At 40.4% G+C, this 27,382-nt stretch overlaps 1 protein-coding gene and 1 long non-coding RNA gene across 2 annotated transcripts in view; one reads left to right on the top strand and one right to left on the bottom strand.

The window, feature by feature from the left end:
- Window positions 1–1,655: 1,655 nt before the first annotated feature.
- lyve1b (lymphatic vessel endothelial hyaluronic receptor 1b) overlaps window positions 1,656–27,382 on the top strand; it is a 44,550-nt gene continuing 18,823 nt past the window's right edge. Inside the window, exons 1-3 of the mRNA XM_020522334.2 lie at window positions 1,656–1,793; window positions 15,085–15,253; window positions 16,412–16,551. Coding sequence (XP_020377923.1) covers window positions 1,712–1,793; window positions 15,085–15,253; window positions 16,412–16,551 — 391 coding nt within the window. The 5' untranslated portion in view covers window positions 1,656–1,711. The remainder of the gene's footprint in view (window positions 1,794–15,084; window positions 15,254–16,411; window positions 16,552–27,382) is intronic.
- Window positions 22,776–27,382, bottom strand: part of LOC125485203 — a 34,320-nt gene continuing 29,713 nt past the window's right edge. Inside the window, exon 2 of the long non-coding RNA XR_007263944.1 lies at window positions 22,776–23,340. This is a non-coding gene — a long non-coding RNA (uncharacterized LOC125485203). The remainder of the gene's footprint in view (window positions 23,341–27,382) is intronic.

Below are 27,382 nucleotides of genomic sequence, written 5' to 3'. Positions count from 1 at the left end.
CTAAGCCCAAAACGTCAGCCTTCCTGCTCCTCTGATGCTGCTTGGCCTGCTGTGTTCATCCAGCTCTACAAGTTGTTATCTCATAATCCCTAAGGTGACAGCCAGGGTAGTGCAGAGGGAGCATTGCACTGTTAGAGGTGCCCTGTTTCGAAAAGGACATTAAAATATGGCCCTGTTTTCTGTCTTGGTGGAATGTGAGATTTCCAAAGATGAGATAAGATTTCTTCCCAGTGTCCAAGTTAACATGTATCCATAACTTTTTATCACTACTGTAGAAGTGTCTTGTGCTCTCAGGGCTAATGCTGAGGAATGCATTAAGCAAAGCCAAAGATGATGACATCATGTGGACTTTGGAGGCAAAATGACTTGGGATCTTTAAGAAATATGGTCTCCAATCAAGGTCTCCCCCATTGTTTTGTCATAGTATCTATTATATCAATATAACTTGTACTTAGTTGCTGTCATGCAATAAACAACTTCTTGTTTAAGACAAAAGTCTTTTCTCATTTTAATATCAATTGGTTTTCCTTGACCACACTCGACCAAGCAGGCCCCGTAGATCCCTACCAGGAAAGAGGATCTATCTGATGGATTTTACACCAAGATGAGCTGTGATGAGGACAGATCATACAACATTCACAACAAAGCAGATTGTGTTGGTCATTATCACACTGGTTGTAGGATCTTGCCATAAGCAAACTTGCTCCTATGATTCACACCCTACAAAAATGAATTCCTGGCATTGGCTATGAAGCACTTAGGGAAGTACTGAGATCATGCAAGATGCTATTGTTGTAAAGTGACATCCCTTTAAAATTGAATATTTATCCTGTTACAGCAATCACTTCCCTTCCCAACTGGAAACAATTTCTCAAACAAGAAATAAAAGTTAAGAATAAGGGTTAAGAAGATTACCAGGCCACTGATGTCTGTAGCCCCAAGTTGTTTAGGAAAAAAAAAACAGAAGAGTTTATTCTTAGGAAAAATGAAAACTAATCTTATGATAGAAGTGGGCAAGTAGGAGTGATGGTTATTCAGACATCATGAATAGTTGTCTTGTGCCATTAGCTAAGAAGGATTCGGATAAATGATTGACACAACATGGATCACCAGTCTTAAAAATAGGGTATGTTAATAAATGCTCAGAGTCAAAGAGGGTGCCTTTGTTAGGAGGCAGACAAAAGGCTTCACATGGAAGATGGATCAGAAGAGCCTAATGGAAGGCCCAGGAAAGCATTCAATTCTGCTGGAGAACAAGATGCTGCCTTCACAACTTTCATGAAATTGACATACTCAATGTCAACTGTTTGTTCATCATCTGGTATCAAGTGAATTATCCTCAATCGTACGTACTAGCAATGTATCACATCTAATCTGCTGCTTCTTACCAAACAACAACTATCTGAAGATTCTTTACAAATGATCAACTGCCTGTGTTAGGTAAACTTTTCTTAAACCTATGAAAATATATGTACTAATGGTACTTTGTGCTTCTGGATGTATTTTAGTTAACGTCTTTCAGACAAGTTAATTCTGTTGTTAATTTTGTTTGCTCAGTAGGTTAGATCAGTATTTGTAATTTCCTGTTTCCTGTCATCAAAGGGTTATGGAATAAGGTTGGAAGAGACTGTGCTTAACACTTGGTCACAGCCACAATTAAGGGTGGTGGTTCCTCTCCGCAGGCTTTTTTGTTTTATTTGGAAAGTTAGAGATGAACAAATGGAGAATTCTGATACTGGTTGCCTTGAGCCAGATGTTTCTAGCACTGACTCAAACTTCAATTGATGTTAAGGGTAAGTTAATCTAGTTTTTGATTGTACAGATCAAGGAATCCACATTGTCAAGTTAAATTAATGAGTTTTCTTGTGATCTCTATTTTGTACTTGTGCAGAGAGTGAACCTCTTTTTTGCATTTACAGGTTATTTACATTTACAGTTATTACAAATGTTGCATATTATTTAATCACCTGACTTTTTTAATGGAACTGAGATACATTTCCAGCTAATGAAACATTACAAAACTTTAGGCAAATACATGAAATCTCTAAGCCATAGAATAAGACAAGAGATTAAAGTTTAAGTAGAGTGATCTTTAAAGTTCGTTTAAAGGGGTGCGTAGAGTGAGAGAGAGCCTTGATCAATTTGTAACCAAACTCTCAAGGATTATAAGTTCGAGCAGAAATGTAAAGATGAGATTATAAGAAAGTTGAGAGTAATAAAAGCCTATTCGGCAGCAATTTGGAGATAATTTTGAAGAGATTTGTTGACAACAAGAATGCAGATTTGTAGATGGCAAGAAGTCTTTCAGCTATCTCGGGAAAAGGTCGAGCTGTTAAGGTCAGGATAAACCATTGAATGGAATGTGGGTATAAATATTAAGGAGAATGTAGAAATAGCATGGTCCAGAAACAATGTATTCCAATGTATCTTCACTAGCTCCAAAGCTAGTGCCACTGCCTGTCTCTATCACCTGTTGTACCCATAGCCTCTTGCAGTTTTTGTCCTGTTCCAACTACAACAATGGTCTTAATAGATATTTTCTGAATCAACCTGTCCTGAGATGTTATTTCACAATACTAGAACGGGGGGGACTTGAACCCAAGCTACACTTCCTCTCCCCCGCAACAGCTCTTGGTTTCTGTTCATGTCCAGATGTCCAAATATATTTCACATGTTTCTAAACAAATGTTCATCCTTAGCCATGTAAGAAATAATTCAGACAGGTGGTGAAAAGCTTGGCCAGAGAAATAAGTTTTGAGCAACATTTTAAAGGAGAAGAGAAAAATATAGAGTGATGGAACGGTTTAGGAAGTGTTAGAGCTTAGAGTTTTGCAGCAAAATGTATGACAATCAATGAAGGAGCATTTAAAAATTGGGAAGTTCACAAAGGCAGAATTGGAAAATTGCAGAAACCATGGAGGTTTGTGGAGCTGAAGGAGATTACAGAGACAGTGAGGGCGGTGCCATGGGTAGATTTAACAAACAAGAATCATAAAGGATTGTGAGGTTAAGGAATGCATTATCTGAATTACTGACTGAATTATCCAACATTCACAGACTGATTAGACAGTTAATTGGTGATTTAGTAGAGGTGTTCAAAATCATTAAAGATTTTATTAGAGAAAAGAGGGAGAACCTGACTCCATGGTAGGAGGAATCAGATATCACAGATTTAAGATAACTGTCATGCCAACCAGAGGTGACATTTACATGCAACAAGTTGTTGTGATCTAACAGGAGCTGCCTGACATGGCAATGGAAACAAATTCAACAGTAACTTTCAGAAGTCAATTAGATAAATACTTAAAGAGAAAAAACTGCAGGGCGAGGAGAGAAAGAGCAGTGGAATGGGCCCATTTTAGATATCTCTTTCAAAGAAGTATGTAAAGATACAGAGAATAAACTCCCTGTTAGGTGTGAAACCAAAGCAGAAATTGCTGGCAAAATTCAACAGGTCTGGCAGCATCTTTAAGAAGAAAGCAAAGTTAATGTTTTGAATACAATGGCCCTTCATCAGAACTCTCAGTAAAAATGTTACCTGTGAGGAAGTACTGGAATGCAGGTTCCAGGTCCAGAGGATTGTGAATCCAGAAATGGAGAGTAATACAGCAGAACGGCAGTAGTCATTAATTTGATTTGATTTGGGCAATCTCAGCAATACCTCTTGAGAGGGTGTTTCAGGCCAGATTGGCAGAAGTGAAGAATGGTGTTCCCCTGTGAAGTCTAATGAGATCTGATGACTCACCATTTCATGAATATCAAGGGAGTTCCTGGTAAATCCATGAAATCTGTTTTGATTATTTTCTTTTTATTCATTCACAGGAATGTGGATTAATTTACTGCCCATCTCTAGCTTACATTCACAATGTAGTGGTCAGCTATCTCCAATGCTACAGATAGACCAATAATACCATTAGGGAGAAAGATTCAGGATTTTGACTCAATGACATTGAAAGAATGCCAACATATTCCCAAATCCAGATGTGAGTGGCTTGGAGGGGAACTTGCAGGTAGTGGTGTTCCCATGTAACTACTGCCTTTGTCCTTCTGTATGGTAATGGTCACGAGTTTGCTTAGGAGCCTTGGGGCAATTCTGCAGTGCATCTTGCTGATGGTATTCATGGCTGCTACTGAGCATTGGCAGTGGAGGGAGTGGATGTTCATGGATGTGTTGTTAATTAAGCAGGCTGCTTTGTCCTGGATGGTATTAAGCTTCTTGCATGTTATTGGTGTTCCATTCATCCAGGCAAGTGGGTAGTTTTCAATCCTATGCCTAATTTGTGCCTGATAGATGATGAACAGGTATTGGGGAGTCAGGAAGTGAGTTACTCGCTTCAGTATTCCTAGGCTGTGACCTGATCTTGTAACCACTGAGTCCAGTTGAGCTTCGAATCAATGGTAACCCCCAGGATGTTGATAGTGGGGGAGTCAGTGATGGTAACACCATTGAATATCAAGAGGAGGTGGTCAGATCTCTTGTAGGAGATGGTCATTGCCTGGCACTTGCGAGGGCCAATGTTACTTGATGTGTGTAAGCTAAGGGTTTATGAGTTGCTTGGCTAGTCTGTGAGACATTCTCCCAATTTTGTCACTAGCCCCCAGATATTGTTAAGGAGGACTTTGCTGGTTGCTAGCTTCCATCATATTGTGTGGCACTAATACCATGCAAACTAAGATAGACTCTAGCAACTCAAGACCTGGCATCCATGAGGCGCTGGCAGCTGAGTTTGCTGTTGTCATTTTCTGGTGCTTTTGTCAATGTCAAATGGTCTGTCCAGTTTCATCCTTTTCTAGTAGTTGATATATCTGCATGGTTTGCTCAGTAATATCAGAGGGTAACTAAGAGTCAACCACATTGCTGTATAGATTACATCAGGTAAGAATGGCAGTTTCCTTCCCTAAAGGGCATTAGTGAGTCAGATGGGTTTTTACAACAATTGTTAGACTTTTAATTCCAGATAATTATTGAATTCAAATTCCACCATCTGTTGTGGACCTGTCAGTTCTGGGTGTTAGAAATAAGTTGTTTTCTAGATTGTGTTGCTCTCATCTTTGGTCCTCTGAGACTGTGGTGACTTTACCTTACTGTTCTCACTTGTATGATAAAGTAATGTTTTTTGTTCAAAACTGTGGAATTTTGTGGCTTTATTCTGTTCGTAAATACCCTTACAAACGTTTTGTCTACTTTTAAAAAAGAAAGGCTGTTGTTCTGTAACTAGATGATAGCATTGTTTAGTAGTCTCACTTGCAATCGTAACATAAAGTTGACAATCGAGTCTGAGATCATTATGTAATGGTCATAATAATAGCTATTATAATAATACAGACTTGATGTGTCAAGTGGCCTCTTTCTATGGCTCAAGGTTCTATGGGCAGAATATTCTGGATTCTCTGTTGATGAACTGGAAGGCAAGAAGGGTAATTAGTTAGATGGGATGGTGGTGTACTTGAACCCCAGTCCCGTGCCACCTTCCCCAGCATCAGATTTTGAGTGGGAAGGCCTATGGTCAAGCTCAAGTGGCCAATTAATTATCTCTTAAGGGCCTTATTTCACTATCACTGGTGTTAGGCCAGCTGCAGATGGGTCTTTGCCATGCAGGATGGATAGCAGCTAAAACAGCTTTCCACCTCCAGGGTGTGGGATAGGACAGGGGTGGGAGACGAGTTGGGGTGCTCCTTGATCAAAGGCAATCAGTGCCTGATAAGAGACTGAACATCGGCAGGGGTGGGGCGGGGTGCGATTCCTGCTGACAGTCAACAATGTCCCTCCCTCATTCCTGACCCAAGTCAGGAAACCCCACCCTTAATCCACACCCCCTCCCACATCAGTTATCTTTGACCTGGGTTGTTCAGCAATCCTGGGACTCCCCCGAGTATGGCTACAGCCTCCGCAGTGGCATTGATAAGCACAGGAGCTGCTGCCCCCTGCAATTCTAAATGGAGAGAGCATCCGCTCATGGGTTTTGATTTCAGGGGAAGACCCAAACTGACCTTACCACTGCCAGACTGACTTGTGGTGCAGCTGGTGACAGGTAACACACAGGTCTCTCACACAGTCATAGAATCAAACAGCATGGAAACAGACCCTTCAGTCCAATCAGTCCAGACCAACCACATTCCCAAATTAAACTAGTCCCACCTGCCTCCACTTGGCCCATATCCCTCCAAACCTTTCCTATTCAAGTACTTAACCAAATGTCTTTTAACTGTTGAAACTGTACCCGCATCCACCACTTGCTCTGCAGTTCATTCCACACATGAACCACTCTCTGTGTAAAACAAGTTGCCCCCCCACCGTGTCCTTTTCAATTCTTTCTCTTCTCATCTTAAAAATATGGCCCCTGCCCCTCTTGATTTTATAAACCTCAATAAGGTCACCCCTCAACTTCCTACACTCCAGTGAAACATGTCCCAGCCTATCCAGTCTATCTAAGCCAGCAGAGGAAAGTCTTGTTAGGTTGACAAGATTCCACCCTATGATTCAACAAGAGAAATGGTTACAAAGTGGGTAGTGACTTGTGAATACTGTCCCCATTTAGGATAGACAGACTGAATGGGTCGAATGGCATTTTCTATGCTGTAATTCCATGAAAGTGCATGAAACTGAGAGGAGCTTCAGGAAGTTAAAAAACATGTAGAAAACACAAGGGGTTGGATTTTGCTTATTTTCGCTAAGTGTGAGTTGTGTTGTTTTTTATTGGAGGGATCTAGGACCCCTGCTGATCAGAGTGGTGCATACACAGGATGTCCTCTTCCCTAGGACCAGCAGAGCAAGCCATGACTCCAGGCTATGGTCACCTGTTCTGAGATTATAATCTGAGTCAGAGTAGTCTCAGCCACCTGGAGAAAATGTAGGCACAAGGTCAATGACTTCCTTCACTCCGCCAGCATCATTGACAACGTGTTCTCTACAATACCTCACACTCACTCTGTCTCTGCCACTTTACACACCTCCTATCAAGGCTCATTCTCTACCACTTACACCATCACTTACAGGATCTTCCCTCAGTCACTGCCCAACATTCAGCTCCTCACCCCTACAAGGACAGCATCATGACTCTGATTGCCGTGAAAGGCTGACTGACCATGTCCAAGCCACTGGACTGGTGCCAAAGTCTGCCCTTGACTTACTGTGGCAGGACACCTATTTGAAGGCTATCCCCTTGAATTGTCATTGCTGACAACCATGAGAAGCTTCTTGGCTTTGTGTCTCCACTAAATGACAAGGCAATACAGCAGTACTGCGTTTTGGCTGATGGGAGTGGGGACAAAACACAAAAAGACAAGGTAAGGCAACACAAGGCAAGAATACTGTGTGCAGCCAGATAGGCTCAAAGTGAGTGAGCACTATAACAGCAGGCAAACAACCTGGAGATCCACCCTGGTCCAATCTATGAGCTGAGCAAAAGAGCACAAAGTGTCCGTGTTGCAGCATTACAATCAGAGTTGCCATTGCACCCTGACGAACAGCATTGAAGTCCAGAAGTGTAGTCTAGGTGGATCGGAGATGTGACATGAAGCTTTGCTGGACTCCTCATTCAGTTCTAGTGGGGGAAAGTTTATGGAAAAAGAAAAAGATGATCTGCAAGAAACGGTTTTTGAATTTGAGTTGGTAGATTTTATTGAAATAAGGCAGGATGTGTCCAAAGTAGATGAGGAACAGCTATTTGTGGAAAAATCAACAGCAGAACAGTGGTGGGGTGAGGACAATATGTTCAAAAATGAAATGAAAAAGTAAAGGTCCAACATGTTCCCTTTGGGGTGAGATGTAGGAACAACAAGCCTGGAGAAAACTGGATATCCAGGATATTCAGGACTGACAAAGAAGATTTTAAAAAAAGGCTTTTTTAACAGCTACAAAATCAATGGAGACTCTAGTGGAGTATAGAAAGTGCTGGGGTTGGGTAGGTGTGAGTGAGGGAACTGCAAGAAAGTTATTAGGAGAGCAAAGAGGGGACATAAAGAAGCACTGGCAGGTAAAATTTGGGTGAATCTCAAGATATTCTACAAGAATATAGGGGCAGAGGACAAGCAGGGAAAGTGTAGGGTCTATTAGGTGCCAAGGGGCAATCTGAGCGTGAAACTAGAGGATATTAGGAAGGTGTTAAATGAGTACTTGACTTCTGTTCACTCAGGAGAAGAAAGATATAGATATGGAATTTGGGAACAGGGACTGTGAGGGTCTTGAGCAGATTGACACAGGGAGTGAGGAGGTATTGGAGGGTTTGGCAGGTTTAAAAGTGGACAGATTCCCAAGTGTGGATAGGTTGTGTCCCAAGCTGCTGTGGGAGACAAGGGAGGAAATTACATGACTCTGACCCAAAGTTTTAATTTTTCTCTGGCCACAGGGGTGGTACCAGAGGACTGGAGGACAGTTAATCTGGTTCCACTTGTCAAGAGGTAGATAAACCAGGGAATTATAGACCAGTGAGTCTCATTTCAATGGCTGGGAAACTATTGGAGAAAACTCTGAAAGAAAGAATTAATCTCTACTTGGAGAGGCAAGGTTTGATCAGGAATAGTGAGCATGGCTTTGTCAAAGGGAGGGCATTCCCAATAAAATTGATTGAATTTTATGAGGAGGTGACCAAGCATGCAGATGAGGGTAATGCAGTTAATGTAGTTTATTTGGATTTCAGTAAAGCTTCTAAAAAGGGAGACTGATAAAGAAGGTGGAAGCAAACGGAATCCAAGGTAACTTGGCAAGCTGGATCCAAAACTGGCTTTGTGGTTTAAGATAGAGGATGGTGGTAGAAGGCTGTTTGAGTGACTGGAGGATGGTGTTGGTGCTGGATTCTTTTTGTTTGCGATATGTGTAAGCAATGTAAATGAGGATGTAGGGGGTATGATAACTAAGTTTGCAGATGACATGAAGATTTGCCTGGAATGGGGCATTTTAGCTATGGAGAGAAGTTGGACAGGCCTGGGTTGTTTTCTTCAGAGCAGATAATGCTGAGGGGAAATGTGATTAAGGTATATAAGTTTATGTGGGGCATGGACAGGGTAGGTACGAAGCATCTGTTCTTCTTAGTTGAAAGGTCAATAATGAGAAAGCATAATTTTAAGGTGAAGAGCAGGAGGTTTGGGGGGATTTGAGGAAATGATTTTCTCACTCAGGGAGTGGTAGGAATCTGGAATGCAAAGCCTAGGAAGGGGGTTGGGGCGGGAAATATTGCTATCTTTGTAAAGTATATAGATGAGCATTTGAAATGTCATAATGTTTAAGGCTATGGCCCTAGTGTTGGAAAGTGGGATTAGTAAAGGTAGGTTGGTGCAGACCTGATAGGCCAAAAGGCCTCACCTGTGCTGTATGACTCTATGACTCTGCCATAAACCTTGCCAGGGAGTAATCGCTCAAGATTCTACCAAGGAAATGAAAAGAGAACTAAACAATGTCCTTGCTCATATTTTTAGACTTTTCAAAAATGCAGGAACTGAAACCACCATCTGAAGAATAGCAATTATCCCTATAATCAAATAAGGAATAGGACAAGCGCCTATGAATTGTACAACAGTTAAATTAACATCCTTTACATTCAAATAAGAAGTGTTACATCTGCTTCCTTTGTCCAGGGCATGAGAGATAAACAGCATGGATGTTGAAGCAAATAGTTCATGCCCTGCACTAGAATGGTTAAAGGATATCATTACTTTAGTAGCTAAAAGCTAGCTAGTGGTTTTAAAGAGGCTGATTTTAACCTTACATTACTTCCCCACCCCATCAATGTCCAGTATTAGTTGCATATGAATGATTTAATTATATGCAGGAGGGCATTAATTGATGTTTCACAAAAACATACATTTAGAGACAGAGAAACTCAAACTGTGGGCTGGTTGAGTTAAAAGGCATATGTTTGTAATGTTTATTTCAGTAAATAAATGTAAGATTGGCTCCAGTATCATTATTCAGGAATTGGATATTGTCATGATTGGAATGAGGTCAGCCAGGTGGATCTCATAGAATATGAGTTCCCTGATTGGGGCTGTTAATCTGGTCCAATCGGGGAGTCCTGGCTGACAGATATAAACAGGAGTGTCAGGGGTTCTGTTCACTCTAGGATCTGGCTCTGAGTTAGCTGGATCAGCATCATGTACTGTGCACATGTAAATAAAGGGTGACTTTGTGACGGGATATCAGCCTGGTGGAGTTATTTCAGATATCTGAAAATTTAACACCTGAGACAGAAGGTACAGAGTGCTGGGGGGGAGGGGAATTAGGCCAGCAATATGCATAGTACATCTATATCCACTCGATGCCCCATGTCATCTTTGCAACGGCATACTGAGCCAACATGGGCTCTTGCCCCAAGGCAGGTAATAGCCTCATTTTAATGCAGAAGTCAGATTATCAGAATATTTTTTAAGTGGTAACATTAAAAGGTATAGTGGCAGTTACATTCACAGTGCCTTACATCCTATTATAAAATGTTTAAACCAATCTGTATTCAATGTTTGAAATCATGTAATTGATGTTCTGTTGAATAATTTTGCAAAGTTACAATTTTTACTTTATTTTCAGGGACTGTTGAGGAGGAAATTCGTGTGTCCATGCGCAGAAACAGTTCAGAGCTAGTCATAAAAATGAATGTTGGCCTTTATCTTAAGTCAGACATAGGCAACTGCACATTATAAAATGCAGCTGCCTAAGTCAGGTCTTATTTTTGCAAATGGGATATCCAAAGCATTACTTATGCGTTTGTGTTAAACTTGCCAAAGTTCTTTGGATAAATAGGGGTCTTCATTGGAGAGGTAAGTAACCCTTTGTTGAATGCCCATTGAAAGAGATCTAGTGCCCTTTGGGTACCCTTTGAGAGAGGTTAAGTGCCATTTGGGCTTTTATGGATGGACATGACTATACATATAAAATGGATAAACTTATTGGAACTGTCAAGCTCATTGGTACTGTCAAAAGGCCTATCAAGAGGAAACCAGTGGACAAAAATCTCAAAGTAAGGGATAGCATATTTAATATATAGAGGAAATTCTTTGGAAATAGGAGTCGGCATTGGGGTGTGGGTGTCAGTCATGAAGTGGCATGCGTTGGTATGGATGAGACAGTGGAAGTGTGAGGATTGAAGTTTTTATTCTGTTTTTTTCTCACATATTGAACCAGGTGCTGGAGCCACATGACTGGTCTTTTGCCAAGCTAGACTCCAGACCTGGCAGCCTCTGAACTGTTTCTGGGATGGACCAGGCATGAGTACCATTTTCAACTGGAAGTTTATGACACTGTCCCAAATAAGAGGTCATCATGCAAAATTAAAGTACATGGGATTGGTTGTAATGTATTGGCATCAATAGAATATTGGTTAGCAGATAGAAACAGTGAGTAGGAATAAATGTTTGTTTTTGAAGTAGAAGGCAATGTCAAATGGGGAACCTCAGGGATTAGGTCTTGGAACTGGCTATAAAAAATATTAGTCAACAATTTAGATGAGAGAATCGCATTTAATATTTCTAAGTTTCCTGTCGATACAAAACGAGGTGGGGACGTGAGTGGTGAGGAGGATATAAAGAGAATTCAAGAACAACTTAGAAAATTTGAGTGAGTGGGCAAATACATAGCAGATGCACATGGATAAATGTGAAGTTGTCCACCTAAGTACAGAAATCAGAATGGCAGAGTATTATATAAATGGCAATAGATTGGGAAAGGTTGATGTACTAAGGAGCCAGGATATCTTTGTGACACTGGTCAGTAACAACAAGCACACAGGTGCAGAAAGCAGTTAGGAAGGCAGATGGTATGTTGGTCTTCATTACAAGAGGGTTTGAGCACAGGAGTAAGGGAGTTTTACTGCCGCTATGCAGGATCTTGGTGAGACCACCTGGAGTATTGTGAGCAGTTTTAGTCTCCTTACTTTAGAAAGGATATACTATCCACACCAGGAGTGCAGTGAAGATTCACCACACTAATTCTTGGATGGCAGGTTTGTTGTATGAGGAGGGATTGGGTCAACTGTGTCCGTATTCACTGGAGTTTAGAGGAATGAGAAGGGCTCACATTGAAATATAAAATTCTGACAGGGCTGGACAGACTGGATGCAGGGACAATGATGGAAGGTCGGGGAGTCCAAAATAAGGTATCTGGATACTGTGTCTGGTTACATGGCAGGCTATTTTGATCTGAAATGAGGAGAAATTTCTTCACTCAGAGTTTGATGGATCTGTGGAATTCTTTATCACAGAATGTTGTAGATGCCAAGCCACTGAATATATCTAAGATTGAACTAGATAGATTTCTAGAAGCTAAAGATGTCAAGAGGTTTAATGAGAGAATGGGAATATGGCACTAAGGTAGAAGATCAACTATGATCCTGTTAGCTCAAAAGGCCAACTGACAGGAGACTTTTGTTCCATGGGTTTGAATCCTATTCATGATTCATATCTCATGATGATCTTTCTGTTGCACATGTTGAAGTCAGCAAATGTCAAATCATAGGGATTTTTCCATGTTAGCTTGCAATGTGTTTACAATCTGTAACAGTTTCTACAACCAGTTTGGTCTATTTCTGCTCCTGTTTTCTATGTTTCTAAGGCCTTGACAGCCTTCCTAAAGTGTGTTGCTCAGAACTGAGTGCAACACTCCAGCTGTGGCCAAACCTCGGGCTCATCAAAAGATTGAAAGGAGAAAGAGATCATATTTAGTTTTCCCTCTGTGATCAATTAATGAAATTTCAAGCTTCAAAACCACATCATGTCAAAGGTCACATCTCCCAAAATTCGTTAATAAGTCATGAACTTTAAAATATAATTGGGCCTGCAGTCCATACTTAATTTTAATTGATCCACAACAAGTGGCTATGATTTCAGCTAGACTCAGAATTCCCTCTGACAAGCTCTTCAATAATAATACTAATTAGGCTCATCCAGAAGATTAAGATGCAAGGGATCCATGGTGATTTGGCCTTGTGGATTCAGAATTGGCTTGCCCATAGAAGACAGAGGGTAGTGGTGGAAGGTCATTTTTCAGGCTGGAGGTCTGTGACTAGTGGTGTTCCGCAGGGATCTGTACTGGGACCTTTGCTGTTTGTGATATATATTTAATGACTTGAATGAAAGTATAGAGGGTGGGTTAGTAATTTTGTAGACGATACAAAGACCGGTGGAGTTGTGGATAGTGTAGAAGGTTGTCAAAGGATACAGTTGCAGATATGGACAGAGAAATGGCAAATGGAGTTTAGTCTAGCTAAGTGTGAGGTGCTGCACTTTGGGAGATCAAAGGTTAGGGAAAAGTATACAGTTAATGGCAGGACCCTGAACAGCATTGATCTACAGAGGGATCTTGGGGTTCAGGCCCATAGCTCTCTGAAGTGGCCACGCAAGTAGAAGGGGTAGTGAAGAAGGTGTATGGCATCCTTGCCCTTATTGGTCAAGGAATTGAGTACAAGAGTCAGGATGTCATGTTCCAACGTTATTAGACTTTGGTTAGGCCACACTTAGAGTACTGCATTCAATTCTAGTCACCACATTACAGGAAGGATACGGAGGCTTTGGAGAGGGTACAGAAGATGTTTACCAGGATGCTGCTTGGATTGCAGGGTATGAACTATAAGGAGAAACTAGTAAAACTTGAGTTGTTTTCTCTGGAGTGACGGGGGCTAAGGGGAGACTTGACAGAAGTCTATTAAAGGATGTGATGCACAGATAGGGTTCACAATCAGAATCTTTTTCCCAGAGTTGAAATGTCTAAAACTAGGGGGCATGCATTTAATGTGAGAGGGGGAAAGTTCAAAGGAGATGTGAGGGTAAGTTTTTTTACACAAAGAGCGGTGGGAGTGTGGAATGTGCTGCCAGCAGTGGTGGTGGGAGCAGATACAATAGGGGCGTTTAAGAGACTTTTAGATAAGCACATGAATATGCAAGGAATGGACAGATATGGACCAATGGCAGGCAGAAGGGATTAGTTTAATTTGGCAGCATGTTCAGCAGAACATCATGGGCCGAAGGGTCCATTCCTGCTGTGTACAGTTCTATGTTAATAATAATAGTAATTTATTGTTACATGTATTCATGAAAATATAGTAAAATATGTATAAGTTGCCATAAGCCGAGGCAATTTTACGTACAAAAATTATACAAAGAAATAAATCATACAAAGTTAGGACAAATTTCATTTTTTGTTCTATACACGGCTTCTTGATTGCCTAAGTGGTTACAGGACCCTGCCACTCTCTGCAACTGCCAAAGCTGTGCCTGAGGCAGCAACACCAAAGAGGAAACACACTAAAGCAGCCCCCACTGCCACTGACTGGACCCAGAACATCGCCACTGCCAAAGCCAACTCATTGCTGCCGATACTCCAGCTGCACCATAGCCAAGAGAATGTCCCAGCTCTCGAGGACTGGAGCCCATCTCAACTTTTGAGAACTGATTGACCATCTAAATTAATTCCCATGGACCAACAGATCATTCACTCGAGAGATCATTCACTCCATCACCGCTCAGACGCTGCTGAAGCACCAAAGGAAAAGAACAGACCCCAATTTGTCGACGCCAGAATGGTTGTGCAAGCCGCAAAAGCTGTCACCATGAGGAATGGACCACATCCGCCATCCAACCTCTCCCCACCATTGCAATCACAGGAAAAAGAGATGAATTTGATTCAAAAGTTAAATGAAGAAAAATAAATTTTAAAAAAGGATGCTGTTGGTTATACGTGAGGGAACAGACAGGCCGGGATCCTGAACACTCCTCCCCTGCCACTTCCACCAACCCCTTTAGGTCACCCATTACAACCTACTAAACTTTCAGGCCACCTGTACTCATGTTCTTCTTTAGCTCCCTATCCATTTTTGTTTGATAATGCTGCTATGAAGCATCCTGGTATATTTTCCTGTATCTAAGATGATATATAAATGCAAGTTGATGGTTGGGCTTGATAAATAATCCGATCTTAAAGCTTCTACTTTGCTATGTTGTGTTTTGAAATTATAATTAGTTCCAGAATTCTACAATCTCTCTGTACTTTTCAATATTATTTCAGTCCAAGTTAACCCGTTTTATCATGACAAAGGAGACTTTTGTTCCATGGGTTTGAATCCTATTCTCAATTCATGTCTCATAATGATCTTTCTGTTGCAGATGTTGAAATCAGCCAATGTCACATCATGGGGATTTTCCATATTAGCTTGAAAGGTGTTTACAATCTGTCACTGGTTCAAGCACATAATGCCTGTAAACAACTTGACTCACTGTTGGCAACAAAGGCACAGGTCGAACGTGCACATCAGCTAGGCTTCGAAATGTGCAGGTAAGTGACATTTTATTGTAAAATCATCATCTTATCTGACTCAAGAATCTATCACAAGCATAGGTTTACCCTACTGCCCGTTGTCCGAAATATAAAAATGGTACTGTACAAAAACTGAATATTTCCCACTTGTCTTTTAGTAAAAATGATTCAATACAATGGCAGAGTCTTTCGATAAAGACGATCCCGTGAGATGATACATTAAAACCCATCCCTTTCGATGCCCCAATTGGTAGTGGAAATACCATCGAATACCATACCTCAAATATAAATGGCAGCCCAAGGAAAGTGGACCAAAATAATGGCAGGTTCAGGATTATGGAACAAGATTAAGAAAATCTACCTTTACGGATCTTAAACTAAATGGTTTGGTGGTCTTGACTCAATTCTTGTTGGTCACAAGCCCCAAGCATAGATTGATCCCCTCCCTGACACTTAGCATTAATTGTTAACAAGTGCAGGAGTTGTAAAATGGTTGGTGTGGAAAGTAGAAAATAAATCTAACCTATGTGAGTAGAATACAAACACGTCTCCAGTTCACCAGTTATACAAAGTGATATTGACAGAAACTCCACAAAGCTTATCTACCCTCTTCTCAAAGAGATAAGAGGGAGAAAAGAGCTCAGCACTTTCCAGGACTTCCCAAAATGTTTCACAGCCAATGAAAGTTTTTTTTGAAATATAGCCACTCTTGTAATGTAGAAACAATGGCTCAGCAAGCTCTCCTAAACAGCAATGTGATAATGACCAGGTAATCAGGTGACTGAAAGGGCAGCATGAGACTTGGTTTAACACCTCATGTGAAAGATGTCCTTTGACGGTACAGCCCTCCCTCAGTACTGACACTTCAACAGCATAGTGCTCAAGCATGTACTGACCTTCCAATGGCATAGTGCTTCCTCAGTACCTTGGACAGTTGAGTGCTCCTTCAGTGCTGCCTCTCTGTCAATGCAACTTGCCTTTAGCACTTCCCAAACACCAGTGCCGTATTCGCTCAGAACCACTGGATGTCTCAACCCAGATTATGGATTCAAGTCTCTGGTCACTGCCTGACTCCTCGAGCTCTCAGAGAGATCGCTCCTTTTTGCACAGGTATTGATTCTGGAAGGAGTTAGTTTACAAGGTCTTATGGAGTTATTTTCTGTGTCTGCTTTGTAGGTATGGTTGGGTGGACGACGGTTTTGTTGTTATCCCAAGAATCAGTTCAAAGGAGCAATGTGGAAAAAACGGAACAGGCGTTTTGGTTTGGAAAGTTGATCCTGACAAATCATACGATGGTTACTGTTTCCAGAAGAATGGTAACTGGAGATCACTCAAAATAGATTTTGACTTTTTAAAATCTTAATGCAGGCATTGGCTGAGAGTTTGAATATTAAACTGACTGTTCAGAAAGAATGTGTCAATGAGCTATGAGAGTTCAGTGAGCATGTACAGGAATCAAACAAAAATATGAACAGAATGTTTCTCTTAAAGAAGTTAGAATATGAAGAGGTAGCAGTTATGTTCCAACTGTAAAGAGGTCAAGATAATACCAATCCTCAGAAGGCTACAATAACCTTGGAAGGGGTACAGATCAGATTCGCCAGGATGATATTAAGAGGTAAAATTATGAGAACAGGTTGTATTGACTGGGCTGGAATTCCCATGGGTTTAGGTGGTTTAGGAATGATTAGGGGAAGTGATGGCCTAGTGGTATTATCGCTGGACTGCTAATCCAGAAAGCCAGGTAATATTCCGGGAACCTGGGCTTGAATCCTGCCATGGCAAATGGTGGAATTTGAATTCAATAAAAATCTGGAATTAAGAGTGTATGATGACTATGAAACCATTGCTGACTGTCAGGAAAAATCCATCTGGTTCACTAATGTCCTTTAGGGAAGGAAACTGCCATCCATATCTGGTCTGGCCCACATGTGACTTCAGCTCCATAGCAATGTAGTTGACTCTTAATTGCCCTGTGGGATGGGCAATAAATGCTGGCCTAGCCAGTGATGCCCTCATCCTGTGAATGAAATAAAACAGGTCAAGGTATTTAAGATCATGAAGGCATTCAATAGGCTGAAGCTAGAATGAGAAGGGTGATTTTTTTTAACACTGCATCGTTATCATCCAGATTTTTAAAACAATCATTGTTATGGTCTTCAATGTCCAGGTCAGTATTTATTGCCCATCTCTGACACTGAATGGAAGAATGCTGGAAGCAAATTCAATACTAACTTTCAAAAGACAACATACCACAATAAAACAGCATTCACATGCCCTACCATTGATGGACAGTGGCTGTATTGTGTACCATTATATTATATTTATGCAAAACCATACTCTCTGGTTATTTAGATGGGTGCAGCATGAACAACACTAAAGGAGCATACCCAGCACCATCCAGAACAAAGCAGTCTGCTTAACTGTCACCCATTCCACCATCTTAAATATTGACACCACTCAAAACCAATGTACAGTGTCAACAGTGCGTTCATCTGCAAAATGCACTACAACTCGCACCAACCTTCCTTCTACACCTTATAAACCCACAACCATTACTATCTACAAGGACAGAGGCAGCAGATGAATGGGAATGCCATCACTTGAAAGTTCCCCTCTGAGCAACACACCATACTGACTCGTAACTATATCACACCATTCATTTTCACTGGGTCAAAATCCGTCTTAATAGCACTGTGGGTGTACTGACAGTACATGGACTGCAGCAGTTCGAGAAGGCTCCATTCTTTCAAGGGCAATTAGTGATGGACAATAAATGATGGCCCAGCCACTGACATCCACATGCCATGAAGGAATAAAAAAAAAATTGAAGAGGATCAGTTGCAGGATTGCAGAGAGAATGCTGGAGTGTGGGACTCAATTGGCCAGCCCTTTCAAAGAGTCAATATAAGCTAGAGAGATGTTTAATGAACCTCCTTGAAGTTTTGATGAGGCATTAGAGTGGGTTGATGAAGGTAATACGTTTTAAGTGATTAACTACCAAAAGGCTGCACGAAGAGTTCTGAGCAAAGACAGAGCTCAAGGAATAAAAGAGTCAGCAATATGGAAATGAAATTGCCTGAATGACAGGAAACAAAGAGTAGTGGCGAATAGTTAGTTTTCAGACTGGAAAAGTTTTAGAATGGAATTCCCCGGGGGTAGGTGTAAATGAATCTTCTCTTCCTATAAACATTAATAATCCAGAGCGAGGTGGATATAGCGAAATTTCAAAATCTGCAGAAGAAATGAAATTTGTTAAATATTGCAAACCAAGAGGAGAATAGCATAGGACTTGGAGGACATAAGGCAGCTTGGTGAAAGGATGAACAAGTAGCAGTTGAAATTTAATGCAGAGAAGTGTTTAGTTACTGATTTGGTAGGAAGAACACAGGATGCAATATAAAATGCAATGTATCTCCTGCCACCACACTGGGATAGGAAATCTACTCGTCAGTGTGTACCTGGAACCAGATGTTGACATCCAATCGGCCCAAAGCCAATGCTGGGGCACAAAAGCCTTGCAATATACTTACAATTGGCAGTCTCTTGCCATTTCCATTTCTCACATCAGTAGCCACTCCACTTAACATTCCAGCTCCCACTCTGATCATGGTCACAGTGGAGGTAGTGACTGGACTTATTACTTCTGGGAGTGACTGGATCCAAGTGTTTCTTCTATCATTAAATGTTGCACCTTCTTGATAATACTGCTGTATAAGTTTTATTTATTTAATAATCAAGAAATTCAATTTGTAATAATTTTGGCTATCTCTGTTACTGAAACCAGCAGTTACCTGTGGCAATACTAGTAGTGGATGACAGGTGCTGTAACTGCATGTTACTGTGCCCCCTGCAGTTGTGGTTACAGTAAACACAGCCATAATGTTAAACATCACAATTCTAAATGGAGTGCAGAAGTTGGCTGAATGTGTAGCTAAATCATTGAAGGTGGTAGGACAGGTTGAGAGGACAATTAATAAAGTATATGGCATTCTGGGCTTTATTAACAGGGACATAGAGTAGAAAAACAAGGAAGCTATGTTAAACAAATGTATAAAACAGTGTTCTTGCTGTAACTGAAGTTTTGCATCTATTTCTGCTCAAGAAACAATAAGTTTTTAAAAAATCATTGATGAAGCAGCTGAACATGATTGGATCTAGAGGAAATCCTGTAGCAATGTCCCAAGGCTGAAGTGATTGTCCTCCAACAATCACAATGATCTTCCTTTGTGCTAGATATGACTCCCAACCAGAGGAGAATTTACCCCAACTCCCATTGATTTCAATATAGTGAATGCTCTTTGATTCCACACTTGCGTGTTATGAACAGTCACTTTCACATCACCTCTCTGAGTTTTGTTTTTTTGCTCATATTTGCACCTTCGTTGTAATGAGGTTTATGACTGAATGATCGAAACTGAGCATTGGTGAGAAATTACTGCTGTGTAATGTTATGACCTTAATTGATGTTATTACTGGAAAAGTTAGATCCCAGACTGAAATCTGATTGATAGACTTTTTTTTTGGTTTTAACAAGTTGGTCTCTCACTGAAACGTGAGTACACAATTTTACAGATTTGATTTTAAGAATAAAATAGAAGTTTATCAAGTAAAGGGTTTGATGATAAAGTAGAATAAAACAGATTTACATATAGTACAAACTTAAAAATCTTACAAACACATGGAAATATATTAATCTCAAAGTGCTCCTTTATGGATACCAAAACTAGCCTTTGCATTTTATTCTTACAAATAAATAAATTGCCTCCTCTAATAGCTAACTTAGATTGTGACTTCTATTCCCAGTCTGGAAAATCAGACAGCTTCTTTCTGGAGCTTCCATTCACCCAAGCTTAAACATTCTCAAATTCAAAAATCCCTTCAGTGTTTTATCCAAACACTCTGGTCTGGGCCTACTACTAAACTCCTTACACTAAGGTAATTTATTTTTACAATCTCCTCCCTTGCTCAGAAATACTGTGTTGCACATTCATCTTTAACCATGATTTCTATAGAACTGCTCCAAACTGAAACTAATGATGTTTCTCCCATGCTTAAAAAAAGCTTTCAGAAGTTAGACAAACAGGAGGCTGGAAGAACACAGCAAGCCAGGCAGCACCTGGAGGAAAGGAACAGTCAACATTTCAGGTATTACTCTTCTTCAGGACTCTTCTACCCAGTCTGCTGCTTTCTTCCAGATGCTGCCTGGCTTGCTGTGTTCTTCCACTCTCTTGTTTGTCTACCTTGGGCTCCAGCATCTGCAATTTTTTTGCCTCTAAGTCCAGAAGCTGCTGATTGAAACAAGTGAATCTCGCTAATTTAAGATTCAGAAATTGAAAGCTAAATACAAATATTAAAAATATGTGAATTATACACTTGCATCACAGTACATTCAGTTCAATAGCACTGGTGATGATAATTTCCTTCACTTTTATAATAATTGAGAATAAATCGAAAGGAAAGTATTTGATAGATTAGATTTGTCCTGCATTTTGTTGACAGGTCATACTTGGGTAATTTTTTACATTGGCGAGTAGATGGCAGGGTTGCAAATCCACTCAAATCGCTTGGCTAGGGGATGCAGCTAGTTCTAGACCACAAATCTTCCCTATACTTCCTGGAGGTTCTAAGGGCCTGTAGCCTTTGCTATATCCAGTGTTTCAAGGCTTTTCTTTTCTATCAAACGGAGTGAATCAAATTGGCTGAAGACTGTCATCTAGGACGCATGAGATGGATCGTTTACTTGACATTTCTGGCAGAAGGTAGCTGCAAATGCTTCAGCATTGTGTTTTGCACTTATGTACTGTGCTCCCTCATCATTGAGGATGGGTATATTTTTGTAACCTCCTCCTCCAAATCTTGTAATTAATCCTGTGTTGTAGCTTCATCCAGCTGGCACTTTAATTTTAGGTTCGCCTGGTGCATTTCCTGGCATTAATCCCAGGGTAAAGATAGGATATTGTCTCCATCAGAACTATGTAGTGGTTATGACTACCAATACTATCATGGACAAGTGAGCCTGCAACAAGTATATTAGTGAGGGCAAAGTCAAGCAGGTTTTTCCAACCTGATGGTTCCTTCTCCTCCAGCTGTAAGCCTGTAACCTGGCAGCTATGGCCTTCAAAAACTTGACCGGCTGAGCTTATAGTGGTGCTGATGAGCCACAACCACGACAACACTAAAGTGTGTGACTGAAACTTAACAAAACATGCAAGATATAATGGTCAGAAAATATGCACAAATGTAAACTTTTCAATGTACTGGAAGTCAAATTGCTCCACAGCAAGTGGTGAAACTGAATTAAATAGATCTTGTGATTTGAGGGTTGGCATCAGATAAAAGTGGCCATGAAATCCCTGGGGTGTTGGACACATAAATGTTTCATTAACGTCCTTCAGGAATTTACCCAGTCAGTGCCTAAATGTGACTGTAGAACCACACCAGCACAGTTGACTCTAAATGTGCCCAAGACACTATGAGTTGGGAGTAGATCCTGACTTTCTGATGTCACCTGTATTCCAGGAATGAATTAAAACTAGCATCACAGTGAACGACTCTCCAGGACTCATTTTATGACAGAATACAACTGATCCCCAGATTATTAGGAATGAGCAACATCTCACAAGTTAATAGAAGGAAAACAATTCTGAACTAGCCAACTTTGTGGTGATACTACTGCATGTAGTTATGTGAATTGAAAGAAACAATTATAAAAAGGTCATGAAAAACAGGAAAAATCTCATTATTGGCAGGATGTGAAGATTTTGCACAAGGCGGGAGTTCTTTTCCTTCCTTCATCAGAAATCTCAGAGGTGATTTAACTTTGCAATGCCAGTCATTTCCCATGTTGCTCTGTGACTCAGCACATCTCAGCAGTCATGAAATGACTGAATCTGCTTGCATGATGGTGATGTGTGATGACATGTTTGCTATAAATTAATCCTGTAACTGATGATGCATGTTGTTATGACAGAGATTAAAGAGGTGCACTATTGCCTTTCTAACTCCACTCTTCCATAGGTCACAAGTTTTAAAACTTAAACAGCTTGGTGATATGGTCAATTATATAGGCTTCAGGCTTGGAAGTCTTGTGGTGCAATGGTGGCATCCCTACCTCTGTCATTTGGTCCTGCTTCAAGTCTCACCTACCCGACACATGTGTCAGAACAGGCTGATTAGATTAGTCTTAGATTAGATTAGATTTTATTGTCACATGTACCCGAATACAGGAGTACAGGGGTACAGTGAAAAGTGTATATAGTTGCCATTTTTCACTGTACCCCTGTATTTGGGTACGTGACAATAAAATCTAATCTAATCTAAATTTAATCTAATCAGCCTGTTCTGATACATGTGTGGGTAGATGAGACTTGAACCAGGACCAACTGACCCAGAAGTAGGGACACTACCATTGCACCACAAGTTAGAAATGTCTATAGGTTTTACACTTTGTCAGGTTCAGTGTTATTAACAATGAGCCAGGTATGGTATGAGGTGTGTAATTTTAAAATATTATTACCATATATAAACAGAACTCAAGTTCACATTTTCATGTGAGAGCTTTATTTCAGTTAGCCATACTTTATAAACTTTCACCCCACTAATTACTACCTCTAAACAGCCAATTCAGACCCAACTAACTCTTAAATAATATATCCATTACTTATTGTCTCTCTCTCACACACACTACCCCGCCCTCCACCCAAGTAGTTGCGTTTCTAGAATGGTTGTAATTGGCTGAATTTTCTTTGTTTCACGTGGAATAAGTTTCAAGGAAATTCTCTCAAGACCTCTTCCCAAGTGATAAAAATGACTTTCGGTGGGTTTTAAGTTCATACAATTTGTAGAGGAGAATTGCAAAGAAAGAATGAGAGCAATGGGGGATGTTGCCTTCATCCAGGTCAAATTTTCTTGTCGCAAACTGGGTCATGAGATCTTGCCGTGAAAGTTCTCTAGATTGTATGACTCCATCCAAGCTACCTGCTCTTTACAGGTACAACATTGTCAATGTTGCATCTAAATGCCTTTTCCTTTGCAGAGTGTAGTTTGTTTTAACATTCTAGATATGTTCCAAATTTTTTTGGTTTGACTGAGGGGTTCTTTAGCTGAAACATAAGCATACAATACAGATATGAGTTTAACAATAAAACAGAAGCTATTACACAAAAGAAATTAAGATAACATAGATGGGTCTATGTAATTAATTAAAAATATAATGTTTAGATCACATTGCCTCATGACAATGCGTACACTATGTGATGTAATTTGCTTTATGGCTCTCAATCCAGTTGATTCCTACCAAAAATGTTAGTGGTATTTAGGAACAGATGGAGGCAACATGGCCTCTTGAGCCTGTTTCACCATTTAATTAAATCATCATTGATCTGTACCTGAACTTCATTCATCAGCCTTAGCTCCACATGATTAGGCTTAATTCAGTAGTGACTTTGTTTATCATAAATATAGTACAACTTTAATATTTTCTACCTCTATTCATTTTTCTCCGATTGTTGTCTATCCCTAGTTGCCAATTCCTAGTAGACCATTTTTTTTGGGACAAAGATGTTTATTATTGTGTTATTATTGAACACTGAATCATTTCAGAAATCATTCAGAGTCAGTCACATGTTATGGTTTGGGTATGGCCCTAAGGGACATTCCTGATCCAGCTGGGTTTTCATGACAATATAACAGTTTTCTGGTCACTTTTCCAGGTATTGTCCCTTTCTTCTTTTGATTCTTGATTGGTTATTTTTAAAGGCAAAGGCTAGCATTTCAGTGTCTCAACAATTTCCAATTCTTCCTCTACAAGACTTGACAGGGAATCTGACAGGGCATTTAATCATGGGCCAAGGTACTGGGAGATATTCATCAGGCCAATCATCACATTTGAAGACAAAATAAATTTTGGGTAAACACCCTCTGACCCATGTGTTCACTGCTGACAATGAGGTTTCCAATAAACTGGGGAGACCAAATGCAGACTGGGTGATCAATTTGTTGAAACAATTTGTTCAAATTGCAATTGATCTGAAGCTTCCGGTCAATTGCCATTTAATTCTCATCATACTCACACTGTTACTGACTCTGACAGTGTTCCAGTGAAACTCAATAGTAGTTCAAGATATAACCACCTTATCTTTCATTTTGGCATTTTATAGTATTCTGGAATTACCATATAATTCATCAATTTTAGATCATAATTATCTTGCCCCAGGAGCATCATCAAACAATATATAAAATTGAATTGTAAAAGGAGATACGAGGGTGTGCGATCAAAAACTTGGTCAAAGACTCGTGTTTTAAGGAACATATTTGAGGAGAGAGATGAAGAGGATTTTGGAGGGAATTAGGGCCAGGCATCTAAAAGTTGCCAATGGGGAAACAATCAACATCAAAATTGCTCAAGAGGGCAGAATTGGAGGAACACATAGATCTTAAAGGGTTAATAAAACAAACAACTGCATAAGCTGGAGATCTGAAACAAAAACAGAAATAACTAGTGAGTCTTCATCAGATGAATCATTAACTCTGCTTTCTTCCCACAGATGCCATCAGACCTGCTGAGTTTTGCCAGTTATTTCTATTTTTGTTTCAGAGCTGAGGGTTATAGGCTACATTTCCTCCACCCTACCAATCTTGGAGATCCATGTAGGGACTGGAGAAACTGAAGCAAATATGCTGAATAATGATTGACATTCACAGACCCTTGGGGCATGGCCACACAGCTTAGAAGGAATGTTGATTATAGGGCTAGAATTTTTTTTTTATTCATTCACGTGATGAGGCCATCGTTGGCTAGGCAGCATTTATTGCCCATCCCTAATTGCTCAGAGGGCAGTTGAGAGTCAAACACATTGCTGTGGGTCTGGAGTCACATGTAGGCCAGGCCAGGTAAGGATGGCAGTTTCCTTCCCTAAAGGACATTAGTGAATCAGATGGGTTTTTTCCCAACAATCGACAATGGATTCATGGTCATCTTTAGACTCTTAATCCCAGATATTTATTGAATTCAAATTCCACCATCTGCCATGGCAGGATTCGAACCCAGGTCCCCAGAATGTTATCTGGGTCTCTGGATTAACAGTCCAGCGATAATACCACGAGGCCATCACTTCCCCAATATGTTTCAGAGATTGGGAGAGGACAGGCAATGGAGGGAAAAACAAGTACAAGAATTTTAAATTCAAAAAGTTGTCAAACTGGGAGCCAACATGGACCAGAGCAGAGGCTATGACAGGCGAGTAGGACAGGGTATGAGCTAGAAAACAGGTAGCTATGTCTGGATGAGCTAAAGTTTACAGATGCTGGAAGATGGGAAGCTGGCCAGGAGAGATATTAAAATAGTTAATTCTGGAAGACACAGAAGCATTCTTGGGGGAAGAGGGTCCAGTAGTTTGAACACAGACTGAGATGAAGACGAGCAATGGAATGGAGGTACATCAGCATCAAGCAAGATGCAGAGGATGTGAATATCAGGGTTCAACCCAAGATCACGGCCAGGAATATTGGATCAGTGAAAAGTGACAGAATTTGTGACGGGGGCTGAAGAAAATGACAGAGGAATTTCCAATGTTTGATTGATAGTGGTGAATAGGAGATTAATGTTTGACCATTGGGGACTGTCAACCACTGAAATACGGATGTCAACAACATTTTACAGGGAGTAATTGTGGGTAAAATTCCTCATAGCCTTCTGCTTAGTTAGCAAAAAGCACTAAACTCACAGATTTCCATCCTGTCACAAACTTGTTTTTCCTTTAACTTGTGTTAGCTATTAGGGAAGAACTTTAGATCGATAACAGTTTTGGAAGCAGGCATTTCCTTCTGTTTATTTCCTATTTCTGTGTGTTCCTTGAACACTATGCCATTCACTTCCATTATTACTCATATCCTTTAGTTCACGCTCAAATTTAACTTCTCCACACACTTCAATTTACCATTTTCACTTTTCTTCCTTATCCTCTCATTTTTCACTCACTTTTCCTCCTTTCTCCCCCTAATTATTCCGTGCTGAAAAACAATTATTCAGCTTTAAAACAGATTACAAAATAATGCCATTTATAAAAGGGATTGTTCAACAACAAACCTGAGTTTCTAAACAAAAGGACTATATTGTTCGGCTTTTGAAAACAAGCATCAATGAAAGCAACAGCCAGAAGTTCTCAAGTGTCCTAAATGTAATGGAGACAAATGAATCAAAATATACTTGATTCTGCCTCAGAGGGGAGAATATTGGTTATGAGAAGAGTGTGAAACAGGCAATACTGAATGTGTTTTTTTTGTTCCAACAATATCATTAGTTTATTGTCATAAAATGTTACTCTACTGCCCTGAAGATCTTAACTCAAATCCACTTTGCCCACCCTCTAGGGTCTTCCTTGATTCCTTGATCTTTTCTTTTTCTTTGTTATTTTCGTTCCTTGCTCCTTGGATTTAAATTGTGACTCAGAAGCTAACAACCTCAGCTGAGAGGCAGAGTTTGTGTGGTTGAAGTACTGATCAATGGGATGTTAACTAAGGTGTCCTTTTAGGTGAACATATTTTGATGAGCAGGGGAGTTTTCTTTAGTGTCATGGGGCCAATATTATTCTCTAACCAATATAACTAAGATAGATTGTCTGGTAAATAATATGTCACTCTTTGTGGGAGTTTGCTGCGCACACGTTGACTACTGCATTTCCTATATTGCAACAGTGAGAATACTTTTAAAAAGTATTCATTAAACCGAAAAGAACATGTGTAAATTGTGAAAACTGTTACAGCAGTGCCTGTCTTTCCCCTCCTTGATTTGTTGCTTCTTAACTTCCTCCAAACTGTAACCGCTCCACTAGTGTCACAGCAGACACAATATGGCAGAAATAGAGATAGTAGGAACTGCAGATGCTGGAAAATCTGAGACAACAAGGTGCAGGGCTGGATGAACACAGCAGACCAAGCAGCATCATAGGAGCAGGAAGGCTGACGTTTCGGGCCTAGACCCTTCATCAGAAATGGGGGAGGGGAAGGGGGTTCTGAAATTAATAGGGAGAGGGGGGAGGCGGATAGAAGATGGATAGAGGAGAAGATAGGTGAAGAGGAAACAGACAGGTCGAAGAGGCGGGGATGGAGCCAGTAAAGGTGAGTGTAGGTGGGGAGGTAGGGAGG

Source organism: Rhincodon typus, chromosome 17 (genome assembly GCF_021869965.1).
Source record: "Rhincodon typus isolate 14 chromosome 17, sRhiTyp1.1, whole genome shotgun sequence".
NCBI classification, from domain to species: domain Eukaryota; kingdom Metazoa; phylum Chordata; class Chondrichthyes; order Orectolobiformes; family Rhincodontidae; genus Rhincodon; species Rhincodon typus.
This window is presented reverse-complemented; position numbering and strand designations above follow the sequence as displayed.